Source organism: Buteo buteo, chromosome 16, assembly GCF_964188355.1.
Source record: "Buteo buteo chromosome 16, bButBut1.hap1.1, whole genome shotgun sequence".
Lineage (NCBI taxonomy): Eukaryota > Metazoa > Chordata > Aves > Accipitriformes > Accipitridae > Buteo > Buteo buteo.
The window spans coordinates 7120549-7143932 of record NC_134186.1 but is presented as its reverse complement, the minus strand read 5'-3'; the positions used below and the strand labels follow the sequence as shown (position 1 = coordinate 7143932).

The window sequence follows — 23384 nt, the reverse complement described above, 5'->3', positions numbered from 1 at the left end:
GGAATCCGTAAGAACAACAGGAATGGTGAAACAAAAGAAAACTTCCTCTCAAGTTCCTCCACCTCCACCATCACACACTGGAGAAGTTTTCCTTGGGGAACACAGTCTTCCTCTCTAGTTTGTATGAAGAGGCTACAACGCTCAGCTCTCAATGTAGGTGTATGGAGGCTTGGGAGGGGGGTGCTGTTCAGGAACTGTTTTTATCCCCATTCTTTTGTTACTTAGCAATATAAACCCAAACACTTCTCCTCCAAGTGTAGAAGGCTTCCAGCAGCTCCAGCAAGAGCCCTGCAGGGAGTATTGAATTTCATTCACTTCTTCACCAGCGACATGAATACCCATCCATAAACTGCTGGCACAATAAAAACTGAACGTCTAAGACTGCCTGCTATTAACAATAACACAAACCCCACCCGTAAGGCGGCCTGGTTACACTTTGAAATAACAGGAAGTGCCTTGATTTCAAAGAATCTTGGATGCAAACCTGATATCCTGCACATTATGGAATAACTTCTTCGAGACAAACGCTTGATTTCCAAATGTCTTCACAAGACAGCCCAGACAACCCTACTGCCAATCCCATGCGAAGCTTCAGCAGAAGCCAGGATGCTGGTTGGAAGCAGCAGGGTGTTTTTGCAAGAGAAATGGTCCCCCTTGGACTCTCAAGCCCTTCAGAAAGACTCAGGTGAGAAGACGCCATGGATGGGACTGGCATCAGCAGCCAAGTCCTTCAAGATTTCTTGCAATGTGCTTCTCCTTGTGCTAACCTGCGGCTGACCTCGAGATGTCAGAGCACCTCTCCCTGCTAGCAGGATCCTGGGGGTTTCCTGCCAGCTGACTCTTCCGAGTTACGCACCTTGGCTCTGCTGACCGCCAGCTGCTGGAAGGTGGAGGGGAATAGACCGGTTCCACTGAGTCTGACACTTCCCTAAGTGAGGTCCAGCTCCCCAGTGAAAGCTCTTAATAAGTAATAACAATAAATAATAATAATAGACCAGATTTATTTCTATAGCATGGAAGCCAAAAAGCCTCTGGCTATATTGAAACGTAGTAAATAAAAGCAAGTCCAGCTGCCTAGTCCCTTTTTTCCCCAAAGGTAACAAAACTGTATACAAAAGCATAGTAAAGACAATCTGAGAACCACCAGTAACAAAAATACTCAGTATCACTTTCTGGTCTGTTCCTGCCCTTATCACCACTGGGTATTGATGGTTGATCAATTTCTGATCTCCAGATAAAAAATACTACTGACAAAATACCCGAAGCCACTTAGATTATTATGACATCTCGACATCCCAGAGGATCTAAATGAACTGGTCTTAGATTATCACCTACAAGTAGACCACCACATCAACCCTCATTCTGCTCTACAGGACCTAGGTGTTGTAATTCTGTACATTAGTCTGGTAGATAGAGAAATGCTTCAAGGAAACGCACACCTCAGACTTGTCCCAGGCCCTTACCCATCCTTCAAACTGGATCCAAGACAAACCAGTTTCTAAGAACTGATTCCATTATTTCTCATTTCCTGTGCTTCCTGTCTCCTGTCAAGGCCAAGCAAGGAAATGAGGACTATTCCTAAGGAGGCCTGAGATACCATCAGTCCAACTGGACAGCAGGAACACTAGGAACTGCATAAGAAAGTCTTGTCCTACCAAATTTCAGACTGATTCTAGACAGGTAAGAGATTCCAGATGAGCTGGAGTGAAGTGTCTTGACCCTCAGGCACTCATCTGGACTAGTGGGATGAGAGATTTTAAGCCCTACTCATCTCTAATAATGATGAGGAATCACCGACCCACGGGGAGGACCCGTGTTGTGAAACCCCTGGCAAGAGGCAGTAAGTCATCAGTCCCACTGAATCTATGAACGCCAGGATGCTCTTTTAGCATTTCTACAACTAAGATATGGGCCCCAATCCAACCTGCCCTCAAGCCAGTGCGAGGGCCTGGACATGGGCTGTAGGCAGGGTTGAGCAGAGGCTTGCTTTAGGCAGCATGAACTGGGTCCGTGCATTGTAAATGAATCCTTGACCAAGCGACTGAATTCTTGCCAGCTAGGCAGCTCGCTCCTCCAGCGCAGGCACTCTGAAAGGAGTTTGGTGACTACTATTCCCACATCTGTACAAAATCACACATCCCTAAGGACCATCCTCTGTCAGACATGCACTCTTCAGCAAAGTTTCAACTGCCCCGTGGCTTTCCAGTTGAGGGCCGCTCACACAGGGTGAGGAGTGCCTCTGAAAGTGCCCCTTTCCATCTCACTGCTTCTCCCCAGGGCATCTTCAGAGTCAGAATTTCTGACTTCAGCAACTGAAAAAAGTTCGCAATTTCCCTCTTCTGCTATTGCTGCAAAAACCAAGACAGCCCAGAGAGAGGGAGCTGGATCCTGCTCTCTCTTGCACATAATCAACACAATGATTTAGGCAGCTCCAATCACACATGCAAAGCAATTGAAGGAAACAGGGCAGCACAAGGCTAACTAGGGGTAGAGCCTTCATTATGCATGATGATGTGTGAGGAGGTGAGCAGAGCCAAAGTTGTGCTTGCAGGACCTACAGTTCAAAACCCTCATCTTTTAACTTGGAACCGAAGCACATTAGATACCACAATTATTGAGGAAAAAATCTGGAAAACCCATAATGCTATTTTCCCAGTCATTTTTCCGCAACCGAGCTTAAAAAAAAAAAGAAAAGAACCCAAACACCTCTTTCTTAGGCATCTGCTTTTAGCTGGTGCATTAGATAATTGCTGTGCAGAAGTTTCAGTGTATAATGATTATAATAATAATAAAAAATACAATTATGCCAAGAGCACATTCTTCTGTAGCTTAAGCAGTATCTGTGCATGCCCCAAGTAATTTCTTTTAGAAGTCCTAAATATGCTTCAGCCATGGATAGTCTCAATTACATCCTGCTAGTTTTAGAAACCATTTCTACAGATACAGTTTTACAACTTCAGATAACAGATCTATGACACGCAAATGTTTTCATAAGCCCCAGTAGCACAGCGGTTCTCACGGGACCATCATTCAGCACAAACAGCCAATGCAGGTCTCTCTGCTCCAGCAGGGAGCCCCCACTTTTCAAGGATGCAACGCAACCCCCTGCATTCCTGCAAGGGCCACGGGATCATGCTGGCCTGTCTGTTCCCAGACGTTATGCCACGCTCACGGGTGAGATCAGAGACACAAGCAGCAAAGCAGCTGGGAAATAAGTAAGGCAGGGATGCAGTCCCTTAATCGCCAGCACGGAGACACACCGGCAGCATGGATTTCTCTCCAAAGAATGTGGAGCTGGTGGGAGGAGGAGACTGGCTCCCAAGTCACTGATGGAAAACGCCATGGGTCCGGCCACCTCCCCTGTGGGTTGGAAGGGACTGTGAAATAATCCCTCCTTGGAAAGTTTCCCATGGAAATCTCACAGAGATAACACACAGAGAGAAAAACATGCCAATGTTTGTGTGTGCAAATGGCGGAAGATCATAAGGTTTGGGGGAGGGGGAGAGTGTTTAAACAGGATGAAAAATATATATTAAAAAAAGTCCCCTGAGAGCCCCAAAGTCTGCTGGTGACATTGAAGGGCTTTCACTTTAAGTCTCTAGCTCAACATTCAGCCCAAAACAGTAGCAGCTGAAAGCTGTCACGGTGTGGCAGTTTTCTGGTAGCTCATAAGAGAAAGAAGCTGGTAATTGCAGCTGAGCTCCTATGGACTGTGTCTCTGCACTGCAGAGCAGCTGCTCTCTTTAGCTTCCCTTCACGGGTCGGAATGAGTCCCCTTTGGCCCTGTCAGCCCCCCTTCCGCACATAGTGACTTTGCTCCCCAATGCTCCCCAGCACCTTGTACAGATAAAAGAGGAAAATTTTCCAAGACAGGAACCCTATTATTTGTATTAACATGGTGTCTACAAGTCCACTATGCAGGCACTGCACACAGAATAAAAAACTGGTTTGTACCCTATAGAGTTCCCGCCCCAAGGATATATGAAGACAGAGCAGATGGACACTGGTGGATAATATGGGAAAACGACAGGATGGCGCTTGATGGTGTGATGGGCTGGGATGTCCTGGCACAGCAGCCTAAATGTTGTCATCATTTCTGTAGACATCTCAGAGTAGAGGAATTGAAGGAGGAAAAAGAAGGTTGGCAGATGTTTTCAGAGAGCTCTTTCCAACAGGGAGGGTTTGAAAACGTAATACACAGGGAGTGGAGAGCATTGCTACCATTCAGAGGCAGGAGATGACATTTTTGTGATCAAAAAGAGACAACAGGTAGGGTGGTGCTGAGCTGTGGAGCATCTTCTTAGTGACACCAGCTTGTGTCTGACGTGATAGGGAGTGAACAGGCAGTACATGAGGATGCAAAGAGGGCTCTATGTGGACAAAGCACTAGGGAAATTACTTTTTCCTTCTATTTTCCAAAATGCACTGAGACAGACCCAGATTGCCACTGTCAGCACGCAGAAGAGGATATAGCAAAGGAATTGGATGAGCGTCTGATGAATTTTGCTTCTATACATGGACAGGAAAGGTTGTATGCGAGATCTGTGCCTGAAGTGTTGGTAAAGTGCAAACACAGCCTGAATGTACCAGGGAAGAGCCCTGCAGAGACAGAGCTCCCCAGATAACAGCGGGAAGGCGGTGTTGTCGAGTGCAATCATGCAAAGGTGCTGAGGATGGAGAACTTGCAGCGCAGCACATTTTTCCCAGGTTGAACTTGAGCTGATGCTTAGGGCAGGATTCCCCTCATTTCACCTCAGTCCTCTCCAAGCTGCCTACCCAGGCCAAATTAGCCATGCAGACGGGAATACTCCATAGGCAGGAATACTCTGGTGGCACTATCCTATTTACAGCTGCTGGTTTTGCACATGTTCATCAGAGAAGAAAAAAGTCAGGCTGCATCACCTGTGCTGCCTTTCCACAGAGGGATCAGTTATGTGACAAGGGCAAGCAGCTTGCAGCCCTGTCCTGCCACTAGAGAAGCTGTTGCCCACCCAGCAGAAAGGCTGGGGTGCTGGGAGCCAGAATAACCCCCAAGGAATGGGGAAGAGATCTCCGGTCCCTCCTTCGAGATGAGCTGCCACCTGGAAGTGGATCTTGACAAGCTCAACAGCACATGGCTTGCAGACAAGACCCAACCTACTCGGAGTGTGTTACACCCAGGGGAGTAAAGACCATTCTCCACGTATTTCAGGAACCTCCTTTCTGCACTAGCACTTCCAGATACTTCCCTTTAAAAGAAAAAGATTGAAACATCACATAAATCCCTACCCAGAACTCTTTATATTTTGCATGTGTGCAAGGCAGTCTGTCAAATGTGCCAGTATATCATGCTCAGTTTTGCTGAGACCAAAATATATTCATTTTTATCTCCAGAAAGTTACAAAACCAGCCATCCTTGCTTATCCTATGATTATGGCACTTTTCCCAAGCCAGGGAGTGACATGCAGGCTTCTGGGGGTCTCTCATGTGCACGTCTTCATATGGGACACGTGGGCTTGCTTCCAGCTAAGACTCTGCTGGAAGACATGCCACTGTCTGAAGACGAGGCGACACTAAACCCTGCAAGAATCCGAGGTGACTCCTCCTCAAAACCACTCATCTTCCCCTCTCTTAGATAAACATCGAATGGTAGGAGGCTGCCAACAACCACCAGCACTCATGGGACCACCATCCAGCTGGGAGTTCCCTTGACGGGGACATCTGCAGAGGAACTTGAAGCCATCTGATCCTAGGCACAGTTCACGAACTCACTGCTCCAGATGTGACCTTGGCTGCTGGATGCTTCGGCGGTTCTGGTGACACGACTCACACTTCTTAAGAGACAGCAGGAAGGCCACAGAGACTGTCTGTGCAAAAATAACTGGCTGCCGTTACTGCTGACACGTCCTCTGCTCTCCAGCATTTCTGGGCTGTGCAGGAAAAGGAGGACCATGAAATCCTCTTCTGAAGGAGGGGGGGCAGAGTTAGAAACTATTTTAACTTGCTGCTCTTCACTGCAAGAAATAAAAACTCCCTAAGCTTCAGCAGAGAGACCCAAGCGTGTTTTATGCCACGGTACCCTGGAGAGTTGTTGTGCTGCGCAACAGTGAAGCACCACGGCCCAGTGGTGCAGGGTCAGAAATTACAGTGACTTTCTCTGTTGGTAAAGTCCAGCTGCAGATTGCAAATGTTCACAGTACAGGACTGGCATTTCCCAGAGCTCTTCTATCTTCGTAGGCTGCTGCCACCTGCAAGTACTCTTTGCAATGTATTAGCGCTTTCTGAATTTACCATCAGCATTAATGGTGCAACCATGCAGTAGGGCCACAGTTTTCTCTCTTGGATGCTGCAGGTGAGCTTATTAAACTCATACAGTGATATTCACATAAAGGTCCAATTTGCACAGGCACAAATACCCACAATTCTTAATGACTGCAGCGAGCTCTGCCCATTACTCAGCACCTGGGAAGATTAAGTCCTTCTTTGGAGTGATGAGCTCAGCTTTCAGTTCATCAAATTTAACTCAAGATTCAACATATGAAGAGCTGAATTCATAATAAATTATTGTTATTAATGATACTTTGCAGCAAAACTAGCATGTTTCTGCTCCAAAACTCAAAGCCATTCACAACCTGGGTAAGTAGACTAATTATCCTTTATTTGTACTGTGACCCTACATTCCCACATACACAGGAGATCTCACTGCAGTTCTCAACATTATACCATTTTGGGAAAGAAGGAAAATATCCACAAACCAAGGCAATAACAGAGCTATGCAAAAAAATGACTTCCACCCCTACATGGTAAACTGCCTGAGTAAGCACGCAGCAAACATTACTCAGCCTTTTTGATTTCTTGTGAAAAACTTATCAATCTTTAGCCTGAACTCCCCAAGGCTCTCTTTTATCTACTGCATTTCTCTAGCAGCACTATACCCCCATGACACCTGACGCAGGGACCTCGTGCAGTACAGCATCCCTCCCCAGTGACTAACTCCAATTACCTGACAGCCTCCAGGTCTCTCACCCCACAGCAGCTCTCCTGCCAAGCAGAGGGCTGTATTTTTAGTAATGAAGGTCTTTGCTCAGTTCACATTTGGGAATGGTTCTGATTTTATCAAAATCAGCTTGCAGGCACAGGCTGCTCTGGCACACTTCAGACCAACGCTTTGCAGATAACCCCATGCTTGGAAGCGCTCTCTGGTCTTGTAAGGGGACTGAAATACATACAGTTGAATCTCAGAAGAGTGGCGTAAGTGCTCAGCCTCTCGCAACCTTGAAAACCACATAATTCTGCCATCAAATAGTTTGTTTAAGTAAGAATGGCAAGAAATTCACAAACATTGAAAACCACTGGTTTAACTGCTGATCTAAAACATCTGCAAGAAATACTTGCTCTTTGAAAGCACTGCTACTGTGCTGCTAACCCAACCAAGAGTTACACAAACCAGTTCAATCATGTCCGGGGTCTACAAGAAGCCAAAGCACCCAAAAACCAGAAAGGTTTACAAAAACTTGGCTACACACATCTGATTATTCCCCTGCGTTTGACATACCAAGTCCTGAATGAAGTTTAGAGACAACAGCACCCAAGCATTCAGAAACACATGAACTTCCAAGAAACCAAGCCACCATAAACAGATGCCAGGTGAACATCATCAGGAGAGTTAGCTAAGACCCTGTCTGTAATCTCACCTGCTTCTAGTTTTTAAAAATCTTGTAATTCTTGTCTTATCTCTACACCAGCACGAGCAGCAAAAATATCTTATTAGGTCACATTGCCTTTTGTCTGAGGTTCTAGACACAAAGAAGCATGCAGTTACAGTTAGTTGGGATTCATATTTTTCAATGCTTATGCATGACTTTCTCACATGGTTCTAAAGAGGGACACCCCATCCCACCCTCCCTTTTCATTCAATTGATTCTGTGTAACTATCTGAGCAGCAGCAGGTCCTTCATGACAGGGAAATGACTTAAAACACTTGCAGTGAGTAATCACAGCTTTTCCCTACTCCTCCATCCTGGAGAAACTGAGCTGGGCTGGCAGCCACCTTATAGCACTTCATGATCCAGAGATCATGGGACTCAGATTGGCTACAGGTTGAAAGTGCATCTGCCTGCACTATGTCCCTAGTGAGCTCCTCCTCAAAAAAAGACTAAAACTAAAAAGTAGGTAAACAGGCTTTATCATAAAAAATTGGACACCTAACTTTTAAATAGTGAAAAGCAACTTGGGAAGATGGAATATTAAAAAAAAAAAAAAAAAAAGTTTATATGCAGCCCTGCCCACCACATCTTTGCAGTTGGATCCTTGCCTCCAGCAACTCGATGGCTTTCTGAGCAGCCGCAGACTCTGCCCATTCCCTCTGGTCCCACTGGTCTTCTTTCCATCTGCTCCTGCCACGTCCCACAGCCTCTCAAACCTCTCCCTGCTCCAGCAATCCCAGCAGCATCCCATGAGAGGGAATGATCTCACCTTCCTTCCATGGCATTGCACCTCCCTCAGTGGTGCAGATGAACGATGATATTCATAACCATCAAAGATCCACTTACATCATGGGCTATATCAGGACAAAGCACACAAGCTAAGCTGCTCTCCTTCCAGCAACAAACAGGGAAGAACTGGAAAATCTTTCTCCAATGTCGAGTCTAGCTCTCACAGTCCCACTACTTAAGGATGTAACAGGCTTTACTCAGTTCTTACAAGCATTCTCACCATCAGTATGACTTGTGTGCTCACTTCCAAATTATGCAAAAAAAGTAAAACTTTTCCAAAAGTAAAATTTGGAACCCAAACTGGGAGCGGGGAGTGCTTAATTCCCAGTCTCAGGGACATGGTCCCTCTCTAGGTGAAATACCTAGTCAGCAGACAGATTTCATAGGATTCATGCTCCCAAATGCATGTCATTTTTTGGAAATATGATTTAGGCACACTTTAATCTTAGCCCTCTATCATTTCCATCACACATAATGTTCCCAAGAATTTCACATCCCATCTGTCATCACTGGGATTCTCTGGTAGTCGATACTAAGAATTGAAAATCAACTGCTACATTTGGGAAGATTGGGAAAAAAAACCCAAACAAACACCAAATAGGAATCAGATTAACATCTGCCTTGAGAAGAGACCTGTCCCCTCAAAAGTAATGTTTTCATCATTAGAAAGGGACAGAAAAGGAAGTCCCCAAAAGCCCGTTCAGAATTATATTCTCAGAGTCATCTTCCTGCCATTTACCTAGTGGAATATGGATTGAGTAATAAGCAGTCAGGTCTGGAACTGTCTATTTGAACATCAGGTTTCTAATTGATTGCACAGTACTTGGAATCTATTAAAGGGCTTCTATAAATTACATTTCTGTATAGGACAGGCTGCCTAGATATGCAGATGTTAAGAACTGGCTAATCCTAAGTAAACCTGGTAAAAACGTTTGCCTTCTCAAATTTTCCACTGAATTAATTGTAGAGATTGTGTCACTGAATCAATAAAGCGAAAACCCTATAATCTTGATGTTTGCCACAAGCCCATAAATAGTCTGCTAACAGGGAGAGCTTATTATTCCAGACATTTGGCCCATATCAAACAGCGGCTCAGAATAAGACATTGTGTCATTCCTGTGAATCCAAGATGCAGAAGGACAGCCCAGGTGATCACAGACTTACTTCAGGACTTCACATAGATTATTTTACATTATCATTTTCAAACCCCTGACAAAGGAAAGTGTCCAGCTTGCCTTTTATTAAACTGCAAAAAAATGCTTAGTCTTACAAAACTGAGGGCATATACAACCTCGGAAATGCGCACAACATGAGTGTTATTAACTTGGTACCTGCATGAACCCATTCCTATGAGTATGTCATTCGCCCTATCCTGAGATCATCTCTGACCCTCATCCTCTCTTTCTCTTCATTCCTTTGCTGGCAGCAACTGGTACGATTTTTCTTTCCATCCCACACCCTCCCTCTTTGTTGTGAGAGCTCACATCTTCCAGCCTGATCCTCTCCTGCTTGGATAATTGCAGTCTCTTACCTTCTAACCATTTTCTACCTCTCTCCATCTCTGTTCAGCTGCCAAAATTGTCTGTCAGATCAAATCACACTCTTCCTTTCCACTGGCTTTCCCTTACCTCTGTGATCAAGGCACTGTGAAATGCTCATGCATCCCTTCATCTGCTCTTAGATGTCACGTTTTCTCCCATCTCTCATGCACAGCTCTGCTTATCAACAGCCCTGGACCTATAACACCCACTAACACTTTTTGACTCAAATGCTGTTTGTCCATTTTGTTTTGTAACTGTCTGGTATAAAATGCATGCCAGCACACAGGTTACATCCTCAGACTCCCCTCACCTGGGATGACGGGATCATCTTCCCCATGTTTATCTTCCCCCCTCTCAGACCCCAATACTCTTTGTGCCCTCACTATAGAGAATGGCTCCAGAGTAGTGCATGCAGGGTTTCATGAGCAAACCTCAGTCCCAGAAATGAGATGAAGTTGCACGTAGGTCCAGGAAAGAGGCAACGCTGCAGACTTGTGAAACGGTCTAACCATCCCCAAGGAGAGAAATGAGGTCTAAAAATGAAACACTCACTACTGTCATCCTCGACTTTGCCCCCATTTTTGCAAAGGGATGACTGAGACAGGGAGAGGCAGGGTGATGTCCAGGGTCACAAGTCTCTGGCAAGGCATGGAAGAGACACCCCATGCAAAGCAGTGCTCGCTTTCTGCCTCTTTGCTTGCAGTGACCTGAACTCATCTTTCCACTGAAGAAGGAAGGAAAATTGTGCTCTGTCCTACCCTAGGAACCCACTTGCTTGATGGTTCTCTTGCAAAACAGGGGCTGCCTCTCTTTATGTACCTGGACTGATCCTTGGATCTACAAGGTTTTATAAGCAAAGTAGTTGCTAGAACAAATGCAATTATTAGTAGCTTTTTAATACATTTAGTGCTGCAAAGGTAGACTGACAAGCCTGGCCGCTGGAGCACTCGTCATTCCCCAAATAAGATACAGCACAATGATAGCAAGGCAGGTTTGCCCTAGCCAGGTACCCAAGCACCTGTGTAAGGCATCAAAGACATTTTCTTGCTTGATACTGTTTATTAAGTCTGTATTTTTTATTATTTGAACTGAAAGCAAATGGGAATCCTTGTCTTTGTGTAACACAGAGAAGACAAAAGTCATGGTGAGTGGAATAAGAGGCTGGGAAAACCCTCCTGGGAATGCTGAGCTCAGGAAGAGTACCATTCTCCACCCAAGGACCACACATAGCCTTTGTCCCACTGTAACCATGTCACACTGGGGAACCCCACAGGCGGGCTGGCTGGATCCTTACAGGGATCTTTACTTAGGAAAGAAATCCCTGCAGAAAGTTGAGCATCCCACACAAGGTCAGATGGGAAACTGGAGTTAATATTTTTTAATAATTGGCTGTGGGAAATTAGCATCAAGCTGCATTATGAGCGCCTGCCAGCAGGACGTGTCAAGAAAGTGGGCTGGCTGTACAGGCAAAAATAATTTAGGAAAAATAATAACAAAAACCAGACAACAACCTCGACTAAATCCTTCTGTGTTTGTCAAATTTCCTGGGAAAATAGGAATAAGCTGCAGAGTGAACCCAATTTGTCAAGTGAAGTGATGAGATATTCAGGACAGGAAACATTAACAATTCCCACTGAGCAATATTAAGACATTTTAAAGGCATAATATAATCAAGCTTAGCAGTAGGTGAGTTTGTATGTCCCTCCTCACAAACAAGGAAATTGAAGCATAGAGAGGAGAATGACTTATCCAAGAGTCACAGTGAGTCATGAGTCCACCATCCCCAAGTCACACTTCTGTGCTCTAATCACCACCATTCGCTGTCTCTGGGATGTGCTCAGGAGGCCAAGGAACAGTATGTTCAGGAACTGCTCAGCAAAAACACAGCTGGTATTAAAGGAAAGCTCCGAGCTGCAGGCACATGGGGACATCCTGCATTTTGGAGCCAAGGTGGAGGTGATGCAGGCACAGCCAGTCATCACTGCACCCAAAGCATGAAGAGCACAGAGGTCCATGTGTTGCAAATATTTTTTCATCCAGCTGTATCAGGCCTAGGGTGATAACTGAGAATGGGTCCATGCTTAGTTGACTGAAACGTATGCAGGATTTAATGGGTTTTTTTGTAGCCGCATCCATAAGACGAAACAAAAGGAGGTAGCAAAGAGTAGACTGAATGTGAATGATGCTGATACACATTGCACAGACCCTTGAGAAATGTTCAGGGAAGGTATCAACTCACAGGTTGCATGTACTTTCATAAAAGCAAGGAAAATATAAAGTGCTTCAAGCCTTGAGCTCTGTCCCGAAGATACAACATTTGGGATCTTGCATGAAGCATCAGTAGTGGTTATACAACCAGAAGCTGCTCCCAACAGAAATTAATAACCTGTTTTAAAGTTAATAACCCAAGGTTACTTCTATATTATACAAGGTTACTTATACAAGAGCTCTTGGCACGCAGCACCATCTGCTGAGTGGCAGGTTTGGGAACTGGCGCTGTTACAGAGCCGTCCCACTCTTTCCCTCTGAAAGGAAATCTGTCAGCTCTTCCAGACACACCGGCTCTTATCTAACACATCTCAGCAGTGGCTCAAAGCAAGCAGATAGGCTGAGGTGTCCAAAGTCAGAGTCAAGCACGTTACACCTTTGCTTTGCTGCTCTCTGCACTGACTCTACCTGCAAGCTTCTTACTTTCCTCCTCTTCCACGTGCTGTTTCCTGCCGTCTACCTTGCTGCTCCCAATCCAAGAAAAGATTTCCTGAACAGACCACTGAAAAGAACTGATTTTTCAGTTTGGCTACTCCTTGAGTCACCAGGGGAAAATATTTTTTTTAATTAAACACAAAATTAAAAAGAAAAAAAAAATCCAAATTTTCATTAAGATATATTATAGGGAGAAAAAAGCATTTGCTTCAAGTCAAATCGATCCTTTTCTTCAGATTAGCTTTTAAATATATTTTAATGTAAGTATGCAATGCTTTTCAAAGCAAAAAGCACATATTCCTTTCATTTTGAAAATATTTTTTCTCTAGCTGCTATTTTCCTCTGCTGCTATTCCGGAAAGTATCTTTCAAGCAGCCTTTCTCACTGCCTGCAAACCTGTCTCTTCAAACAATTCCTCCTTTCATCTTGTCAGCATTGGTAAAATTCACAAACCTGTCCTTCCTTAAATTGCCACCCTGTGTCTTGTCTCCTTTGGATTGTTATCTTTTTAAGCAGAAAATGTGTTTTGCTTGTGCTATGAAAAAAAAAGAGAGTGTAAACGTATGGTGCTCAAAAGAGACCTTATGTTCTTTTAACGGGCATGAGAAATGAGGCCTGTCCCTCCCCCCATATGGAGCAGGGTGCCTGGGTGCAGCCCCAGTACCCATGAGGACAGATCCTGGCGAGCGTGAGCGTCGTGACCCTTCGGGCTTTACCCAAACTCTGTGGGTATGGACCACCAGAAAGCCAACCTCTTAGATGGAAATGGAGACCAGCCACTTTGGTGGGGATTCCTGGAGAGCTGCCAGCATCTAACACGACATGCCTTTTTTCATATGAGCTTTAACAAAACCAGGGTATGCTCTTCCCTTTTCCTAGCATCCCCAACACAAGCTGGTTAATAATTTTCAGATCTGCCTAGGCAATAGGACTGTCCCTGGTAGCCTCAAAGCCAGTGGCATGAAAGCTCTCCTCTCCATTTGTTGTAAAGTCCTATCTGAAAAACAAACAAAAAATTCCACATATAAGAAATACTTTTTTTTTTTTTTAAAGGTCCTTTACAGAAGCAGGACAAACACCTGTGTACAAGCTGATGCTTGAGACTTTAAAATCATGTTTCAGAGAGCAGCTTGACACATGCAGAACCAGATTTTCACAAGGGCTGTGCAGCCAAAAGGCTGCCCAAATGGAGCACAGCAATGCCTGTTCAGCACTTCTCAAGACAGGGAAAATCCAGCAACCAAACCCCACAAGATGCTCAAATTAATGTCAAGTGGTCAGTGTGGCACCACTAGCCCTAATGGAAAAGTTTTAACACCAATTTCTCCCTCCCGTGCAAAGTGGACAGTCTCAGGAAAATCCCTTTCACTTAAAAATGCAAATTACAGGAATTCTTTGCTTATATCTAGGAACAGGGTATAGAGTAAAATATTACTATTTAACACCAGCCCTGCTTTGCAGAGATGTATACCTATTTGACGCACTGCCCTGGGGCTGTAAAGTGAGTTCACCTCCAGGATTCAAGCAGTTTGCAGGTAGATGAAGGAGTATCAGTCATTAGCTCACACTGGTGCACGACGGCAGCTGGATGTGCTACAGATAAGAGCTTGCTCAGATTCCTCCTTCGCTGCTAATGTGTGTGCTCAAGTTAGTGTCTTTGGGATAAATGACTCCTTTCAAAATAAACATGGTGAATTCTTAGAACTCATCTAAGCAGCAAAGGAAATCCCCTGAACGAACCAGGTCTGATGCAGGGGTTTGGAGTTACATGCTGAGAAACTTTGCTTGTTTAACAGAGAGGCTTTCTCTAGGGTAATAAAACTCTCGCATTGCTGTGCCAGGGATTTTCCATTAGGTGTGTGTCAGCGGGTGGTGGGAGCTGCAGTTTCTGTGGCCGGTCATAGAAGTGGAGTGAGATCACCCCGGAAAAGCCGACCAAAAGCCGACCACAGATCCCAGTGAGTCCACAACAGTAAGAACTGGGAAGAGAGCTGGGGGAAGGGAGGCTTGCATACAGCTAATGGGAACCTCAAAAATTTTTTTTTTCCTTATGCATCCACTAATTAGCAGTCCTGTTCAAGTCTGATAAAACAGTCCCAAGCTTTCTCCATTTTCCTTCAACCCAGAGGAAAGTCTCTTGCTAGACAGGCTAAGTGAGGCAAACGTACAGCTCCATCGTCTTCCTGCCTGCCTAAAATTCCTTAAGCAGCCCCACAGCATGGAGACAAAGAGCAGTGCAACACAGCAGCCTCTACCCCACCAGCTCTGGGGCTCTCTAGGGAATGCAATGGTCAAACTTCATACAAACCCCCAGTTATTTGTACTGTACTAGGCAGAAGAGGCTTCGCCCAGGCTCAAGGGAGCAGGGATTTAAGGTTGGGGTTCAGGACGCCATTTCAGAAGATCCCATGGCTTGTGAACCTGCAACTCTCTGTTACTTATTGGTGAGGGCAAAGAGTGAAGGACTTGGATTCATATCTGAGTCAGACCAAACCGATGACTAGAGTAGCCTGGGTCACAAGAGCACTATGAGCATCTCTCTTAAAACATATACTACATTACATCACCATAGGTTCTTCTTGGTCATGTGTGGATTTGTACACATGGGATGGTGTGAAGGGGAGGTATTTTTTAAGGTGTGAATGCAAGGATCCTCATGTCTGCAACCATTAGGTTGCACCCATAAAGGTTTTTCCCTAAAGAGGGAAAAAAATGGAACAGTTTTCCAAAGAGAGCCTTCCTTTTGACATAGTTTTCATTTTACATGACACTGGTTTGGGGATGTCAGTTAAGGTTAGTGGTCTTTAACCTTCTATATCTTGATATTGCTTTCCATACTAGTTGCAATCAACTAGTGCAATAAGCTAACTGATGGGCCCCATAAAAGCACAGAGAGTTTGGCTATGAAATAGAAGAACATATATTGACTGTAACTACCCCATTACTATCAGATTTCATCATGGTAATGCTAATGCACAGTAAACAGGCAACATTTCCCTGACAAGACCACGATACCATCACAAACCTCACTCTCAAATCAGGTCGATACCAATCTACAGTTTCATGATGTAAGATTTCAAAATGGGCCCAGTGCCTCCAAAGTACCAGAGCGGATTGATGAAGGTGACACAGAGCCACCAAGGAATCACAGCACTTCTCCTGAAGCAATGCTGGCCAGCTTGACCTTCAAAGATCAGTTTCACTGCTCAAAACCACCATAATATCCCTCAGGACAAGTCCAATGGATATTTTTATTAGCTTCTTCAGGAGTACAAACATTGACCTGGCTGCTTAATGGCATGGTTCTCCCAAACACAATCTAACAAGACTGTGCAGCGTCCAGCCTGTGCGTGGGATGTTAAATGACTCCCACCTCCTTTGCAGTCAAGTGCATGGAGTATGCTCGTGGGGCAGGGGTTGAATGGTGGTTGCAATGGAGGTATATCCAGTCTTACAAAATGTCGGGACTGCAGGTAAAAAGCCACTGCTGAAATTACATATGGAGTGATCCTAAGACTTGCTGCCTAAGAGGAATTTGTTCTTTAAACAGGAGCTCAACAGAAAACTCTGTGTATCCCATCTACAGTTAACTCTGGAAAAGTCAAGGCAAAACCACACACGCCCCTCCTGCGGTCCCCAAGAAACCCGAGACACAATACAAAGGGACTACAGGTCCTCTACTTCAGAGGAGGCCAGGGGAGGTAGATGCTGAAATGGCTGGGTAACTCAACAGGAGCTGAACAGCTCCACCACCCAGGTCCTCTTGACAGACCCAGTGGCCACTACTCCACATCCTGAGATGGCACCACAGGAGACAACTGACATCCTTTATGGAAAGAGTGATGAGGGAAGAAAGCGAGCCCGAGCACACCCCATGCATGGCATTACTGAGTCTTGATCCTAAACCCAGGTATGAATGTACCTCAAGGCTCAAGGAATCGGCAAGTTGCTGTTTCCAAAACACTTCCCAGTGGGTAAACACAACCAAAGCAACCATCCACTTTCATAGCTAAAGAGGAGACATCTTCAAGTGAGAGAGACTTTGCAAGGGAAGCCAAGCTGCCCTGCACACTCCGACAGCCTCTGGGGGGTTCATCAGTTCATTACTTAAAAACGGGCAGTGGGTATGATGAAAGTATGGAATCTGGCTTCTCTGGTTTTCTCTGAAAGCCAGGAAATACGATTCTAGTCAGCAGGCTGGACAGCAGCAGGGAAAGTAGCAGAGCTGGTCCTGGCAGTGCTGTAAGCAATGTAGCAATGGGGGAAAGGTAGATATGGGATTGGGGAAGCCAGAAGAATGTACAGAGGGAAAAGCAAGTGTTGAAAATGGCAGTGAGAAAGGCAAGAGCCCTAAAGATACAAAAACTGAGATGAAGAAGGAGCTAAAAGAGCTGCAGCAAGTTCACCTTTTGTAGGAACACTTGAATTTCTCTATAATCTCCCTCCTTGGTTGAGGCAACAAAGCATGGGATGGCTCCAAAAAATTTGAAACCAACTGCACCCACCGGAAGGATGGGTCTAGCCAGCAGCAGACCATGTGAAACCAATAAATAAAGGGAAAAATGAGACAAGGAGGAAATTTTTATGGGAAAAAAAAAGACAGTGAAATAATGTCTTGAGAATAGATGCACTTTTTGTAAAACATTTTCAAGAGAAGGCCAGGAAAGGGGTCTGATCCATTTAGTATCTTGCACAAAGCACTAGGCACCCTGTGGATTCATCTGCAGGCTTGTTTCTTCACTGCAAGAAAATATCCTCACAGACACAAGCCACTGAGGCTCAACGTTCGACATCAGAAACCTTGCGGGAACTAGGCACAGACCACCAGGTATGCACCAAGCACCTCAGGAGAACAGCCTGTCCTGCCTGACCTCTTAGCAGTGCGTATTGCCATGTAATTTAGATATAAAATTTATTTCTGCGCCCTGGTGTGTTACATTAGTGCCTGTGCTTGGCATTAAACAGCTACTATATTCTGTCTCACATCCAGAAGGACGGCTGCCTTAAGTCAGTGCTACAGGAACTTTAAAATAAAACATAACATACGTTCAGGATGACTAATACATTCCCTGATGCTGGCTTACACAGAACATGTTGGAGAAGTTGCTTTATTTTGTGTCTGTCGTTTAGAAAATGTGACTCCGCATCCGTTGTGCTAGGCTCGGGGACACAGACAGCCTCCCCGCATGAGCGCAGGGACATGGAGATGCATCTCATCTCGGTGGGGGCAGTTGGGGAGCAGCCAGCACCAAGCACCACCACATCTCTCCCCAAAAAACCTCTGCAGAGCTGCTCCGCAAGGGACAGGGTGATTTTCATTTATGTTAACATTGAGCCTCTTTAATCACATCTAGGAAGGAGTCCAAGAGTCCCCCTGAAATGGCTGCAGCTCTGGGATGATGCAGTTGAGGGGAATGGAGGCTTCTCATGGGCTTTAAAGCAACAAACCCTGGAGATCAGTTAGTGCCATGGGTCCTATCTGCTACAGGAGGGTGATGGCAACATACCGAACCCATCGTAATTCTCAGTCTGTTGGTTTCTTGCCATTCCCTGGCTCCCTCCCTAAATCACTTCAGGTCATAACCATTAGAGGTTGCCACTACTTTAGCTCTTTGCATTCACCGTTCACTGCCGCCATCTATCTAAACCTGAGCTGGGCACATAGTGCCTGTGTCTGGGTGAGAGGTGAGTTCTCCTGAACAAACAAGCAGGTTTCCTTTCCCAAAGCACTATTTTACTCTTTTGGTTAGCTAGTTTGATCATCAGCTAATGAAATATTTTTAAATAAAAGCAAACTTCAACTGGTAACAGCAGAAAACCACAACCACTGACTAATTAAACCCTTTTTCTAACACACAAAAAACAAGACCACCCAATGGCAAGAGCAGAACTGATGAATCCTGCAAGGGATTTCTTACATCTCTTTGGCCCCCTCTGCAACACAGGAAGGATGATCTTTAATTGTATCCCACAGACATGCTACTTATTAGCTGATTGTTTTTTTTTTTAAAAAAGATAAACAGTAGCATTAGACTGGTGCTGAATTACTGAAGAGTACTCTGAATTACCTGGAGCCGAGAATTAAGATGAAATTTAGATCTTGCATCCATTCTGGTTTGAGCTACTTTGGGTGGGTGGGATTAAAATCACATAAACGATTATCCTTCTTTTCTCTCCCACCCAAAACCCAGGCATCAGAAAAGATCTCCCCAGATCCTCCTGATAATGGTAAAAACCATTAGGAACATCATTTTCAGGAGAAGGCTCTGGAAAGGTTTAGAAGATATGGAGTACACCTCTGTCACATCAGAAACAGCTACAAGATGTATTTGTGCTCTTCAGCCGTCTTCGCTCAACCACCCACTCAGAAAAGAGATCGAGGTGCTTGCTAACTTAAAGACAACTCAAAAAAAGAAAATTAATGCAGTCCGGAGTATCTGCTGATCTCAAGGGCCAGGTTTGTACAGTGGCTGTAGAAAGTAAGTTGAAATCCAGCTATAACTGGCCTTCTGCTCACCTCCACGTGGCACCTTCACTGACTTGCCATCATTGTTACCAGTAACTCCTATACAACTGTGACAAAAAGAGAAATAAAATGAGACACTTACCCTCCTTCAAAGATCTTGATCCTGACTGGCTCCCCTCGTTTGGTTACAAGAGCCTCTTCTTCTGATTTTCCTCTTTTATCTTCTTCTTTCTCAGCTCTAGTTATATCTTTTCGACCTTCATTAGAAAGGAGCGAAGGCAAATGAACCTATCTCCCCAAAAGAGCAAAACAATCAATGATTACATACAAAATCACTCTAAGACAGACACAGACCAAACAGCCTCAGAAAGAGCCAGCAATCTACCGCACATGCTGCTCCTGACAGCTAAGTGCAGTGATTAGGACATCCTCTTATCAAACAGGGCCTCTGGATTTGAGCCCTGCTGGTTATGTTATATTTACTGTGACCGCTTACAGGTTTTTATATCACCCCCTGCATATGGCGGCTCAATATTATCCAGCTCTTGCCAACTGGAAAACTGAGGCATAAAGAGAAGTGTCTTGGCCGGGGTCACCCTGAGCATGTGATGGAGCCATGGGTCTCTGTTCCCAAATCCACTGCTCTGTCCTTGGATAATCCTCTCTCTGACATATACATCTACAAAGGTCTAGAGTGGAGGCATCTGTAGAATTCATATATTTAACCTCAATCTTTGGGTTTCCCCAACATACACACACATTCACACAAATTTGGACTTTAGCCATCTAAACTTGATATAAATCACTTGACAGTCAAAGCTCTCGGGTGATTTCCTTTCACCGAAACCCTGTTGCCAGGGGTGCAGTACAGAGAAAGCCACAAAACCAATGGGAGAAAATAATCCTCAACCTCCCCAGATGTTCCCAGGGTAAAATTTGCTTTTTCATTGTTAAACTTGCCACCCCTTGTTTAGACCAAGGTTAAAGTCATGCACTGACATCTCATCTAGCATGTTTAAAGTTATCTGTTATAATATATGGACCTAAATATTACAGCTGCCTCTCTAGCTCTGTACGATGCAAGGGGAGCTTTCTACATCCAGAATGAATTCCTGGGATCTTGCCCTCCTACAACATAACAGTACAAATAACAGGGGTCTCCAAAGCTCTGAAACAGTAAAGCAGATTGCCTTTCATCCAGGCTACTTTTTACACAAGTTCAAGAATATCTTTGAAGCTCAATTGAATTACCCATATCCTTGCTTTATATATAATTTATGGAAACATACTGAAGGTGTTTGAGAGACCAGGGTTATTAGAGGGATTTTGGCCTGAACGTAGCCAATGAACTGGCAGAAGTCTAAAGCAGAGCTGGTCACCCTTGACTCTTTACAGTTGCTGGAAAGAGTGGCAGCTCTCAAGGGTGATTCATCTGCCCTACCTTAGACACTTATCTTAAGGGGGGATGAATCACCCAAGAGGTGCCTCTTTGTCTCCCATGGTTATACAGAAAGCCAAAGAGTGACTAGCTCAAACTGAGACATGCAAAATTCAGTGGGATATAACCCAGCCTCCACAGCAGCACACTGCTGGTACTACCATCAGATGCTGAGCAGGAGGAGGGATGGACTCACTAAAAAGTAGCTTTGCAAAACTGAGGTCAAACATTTCAAATTTGTCTAGTAATTTCAGGAGCACAGCTTAGAGCATTAAATGCACCTGGGACTGCTCTTTGCCCTTGGGGCTGGCTTGTGCAGATTAGCCCATGTCCACACCATCAGACCCACATACTGTTCCTAGATGCCTCCTGAGAACGGTCCTTGTCCTGTCCTATTTCCCTAAACGTGCCCAGGAATTGCTTGGGAGAGGGCTATCAGCCCAGGACAGAACAGTGCCAGGAACCATTTTAACAATTTAACAACAGAAACGGTCTCGAGCTGGTGTCGCTGGACATGGAGATGTCTGTGTTCAGAGAAATCAGTGGTAGGAGACACACTGAGCACCTTCAAAAATTAAACCTTGGCTGTTAATGACTTCACCTCCTGATATGAGCTACACGCTCATAACAATGCTAGTGATAACCTTCCAGTTCATTTCCTTATTTACTGAGGAATACAAAACAATTGACTTTCTAGATGTAGCATGAGGTTTATTTATTGCAACTTTTGAAGCACAAAACATAGACAGATGAAAGGCACCAGAATGAGCCAAAATCACACAGTTACTACTATCCCCTTTTACAATCTCGTTTAATTTACAAAGTGTGCAAGCCCGATACAGTGTAATTAGCCATCCCTACATGCACGGTGGAGCCTACAGTCACTTCAGAATTGATCTGCTCAGTAAATCCCACTGGTAATTTAAAAACCACGCCAAGTACGTAGACAGTATATACAGTACTACTGCTTGCTGGTAGCTTGCTGCATGCATAATTGTACAAAATATTAGAGCTGTTTTACATTTTCGGTTGTGTTGACTGACAACTTACAGTTACATAAAGAAGAAAATATTTAAGGGAAATAGCTAGAGCAGAGTTAACTGAAGGTTGAACTTTCAACCTCTGATTGATGCTACTGCTACACAGCTCCTGTTAATCGCATCTTCCTGAGTAACCAGCAACACTACTTCCTAATCTGTGCCAGTCATATGTATTTTAAAAACTAAACTGAGGATTTCACTCCCACTGATCATCTAATCAAAAATTATTTCTCTGCTTGGCATGAGATCAATTTATCTCTGTTGAAATTAACATAATTTCCGCAAACCGTACTCCTTTAAGCAGCAGGTATTATTATTAGATTTAGGTTACACCATTTTCTAGGTGAATTTGGCAGGACAAACTCTTACTTTTGCAAACTGTACCATGAAAACCCTTAGCTTTCACCACCAGTCAGCTTATAGGGGTTGGTCTAAAAGGTTTTTGAGTCTTCTGAGCAAATGCATGCAGTGAAATATGTATTTTGATGACTAAGGGCTGAACAATTCCTGTCTAGAGCTTAACCTTTAACTTCAGGGTATGAGGGTCTTATATTTCTGAAACACACACTTGGTGTGCATTTTAGCACCATGTCAAAGAGCAAAGCTCAGAGGAGCACAGGCACTTCTATTAGAGAATGAAATCAAGGATGGTACAACACCATTCAGATAAAATCCTTTGAAAAAGAGTGCATAAATATCAAGCATTAGTGTGGTTATTGCACTGCACAGGTAATTATCTGCCCCTATGTCCCTAGAAATTCTGTCTTTTGGATTTCTGCAGAAGAATGATGGAAATGCTGAATAGAAATAAAGATTTATTGAATCAAAGTGACTCTACTGTGTATTTTAAGACATATTTATAAGCAGCAGCTGCAGCAGCGATTATGATAAATTTAATATTCAGAGTTCATTTCATGATACAGAAATAAAATGAATAATCCATCAATATAAATTGACTTGAGATGAATATCAAATTGCAAAATCTTTAAAGCAATTCTGTTTGCTAATCTACATGAACATGATCTGGATTAAAGGGATCTGTATGGTTCAGCATTAACCAAGGGGGGAAAAGTCTGGTCTCAGAATGAGATACGTAACACTAGGCAGCTACCAGAAGTGTCTCAAAGACTTCTGTGCCCATATAGCTGATGCCTTTGGTGAGCTCTGCCCCTGTGAAGCTGTTTGCCTTGCTCCCCTTAACTCTAAAGACCAGGTATAAAATATCCTTAGATACCTGGAAAAGCCGGCAGACAGCTAAGGACATTAACTAAATGGACCAAATGACAGGGGTGTATTAACAAGACTCCATGTCTAACCTAGTGAGGCACTTTTATAAATGTCACTGCATGCCTTTACGCTTCTTTGGGGGCCTAAATACACTTGCAAATCTCCCTTTAATATTTTTAAATACTTTTAAGCATGCCTCTCCATGTTCATTAATGTGAGATCAGTAGATGCACAACCAGACAGAATCCCATTTCCCCAAGGTAATCCTTTTTCATTTATAACATGCAAAAAGTATGGAATTATAACAGCATTTATAAAAAAAAAAAAAAAGTTGTAAAGCTATTTGAAATATCAAGACAAATGCAAATCAAGTCTAATCCTTTGTGCTCGAGCAGTGGCAGTTCATGGTGCGGTGGTGACTCCTACATGCTCTTTTGATTACAAGGCAAGTAGAAACTGGAGAACAGAAATATGGCACATTGCCTTGGAGCAGGC

The 23384-nt window shown here is 44.2% G+C and overlaps 1 protein-coding gene across 3 annotated transcripts in view; it reads right to left on the bottom strand.

Moving 5' to 3' along the window:
* Positions 1–23384, bottom strand: part of HIVEP3 (HIVEP zinc finger 3) — a 272631-nt gene that overhangs the window by 39192 nt on the left and 210055 nt on the right. For all 3 annotated transcript variants that reach the window (XM_075047703.1, XM_075047702.1, XM_075047704.1), the window contains one exon: positions 19327–19472. In XM_075047703.1, the coding sequence (XP_074903804.1) occupies positions 19327–19472 (146 nt within the window). The remainder of the gene's footprint in view (positions 1–19326; positions 19473–23384) is intronic.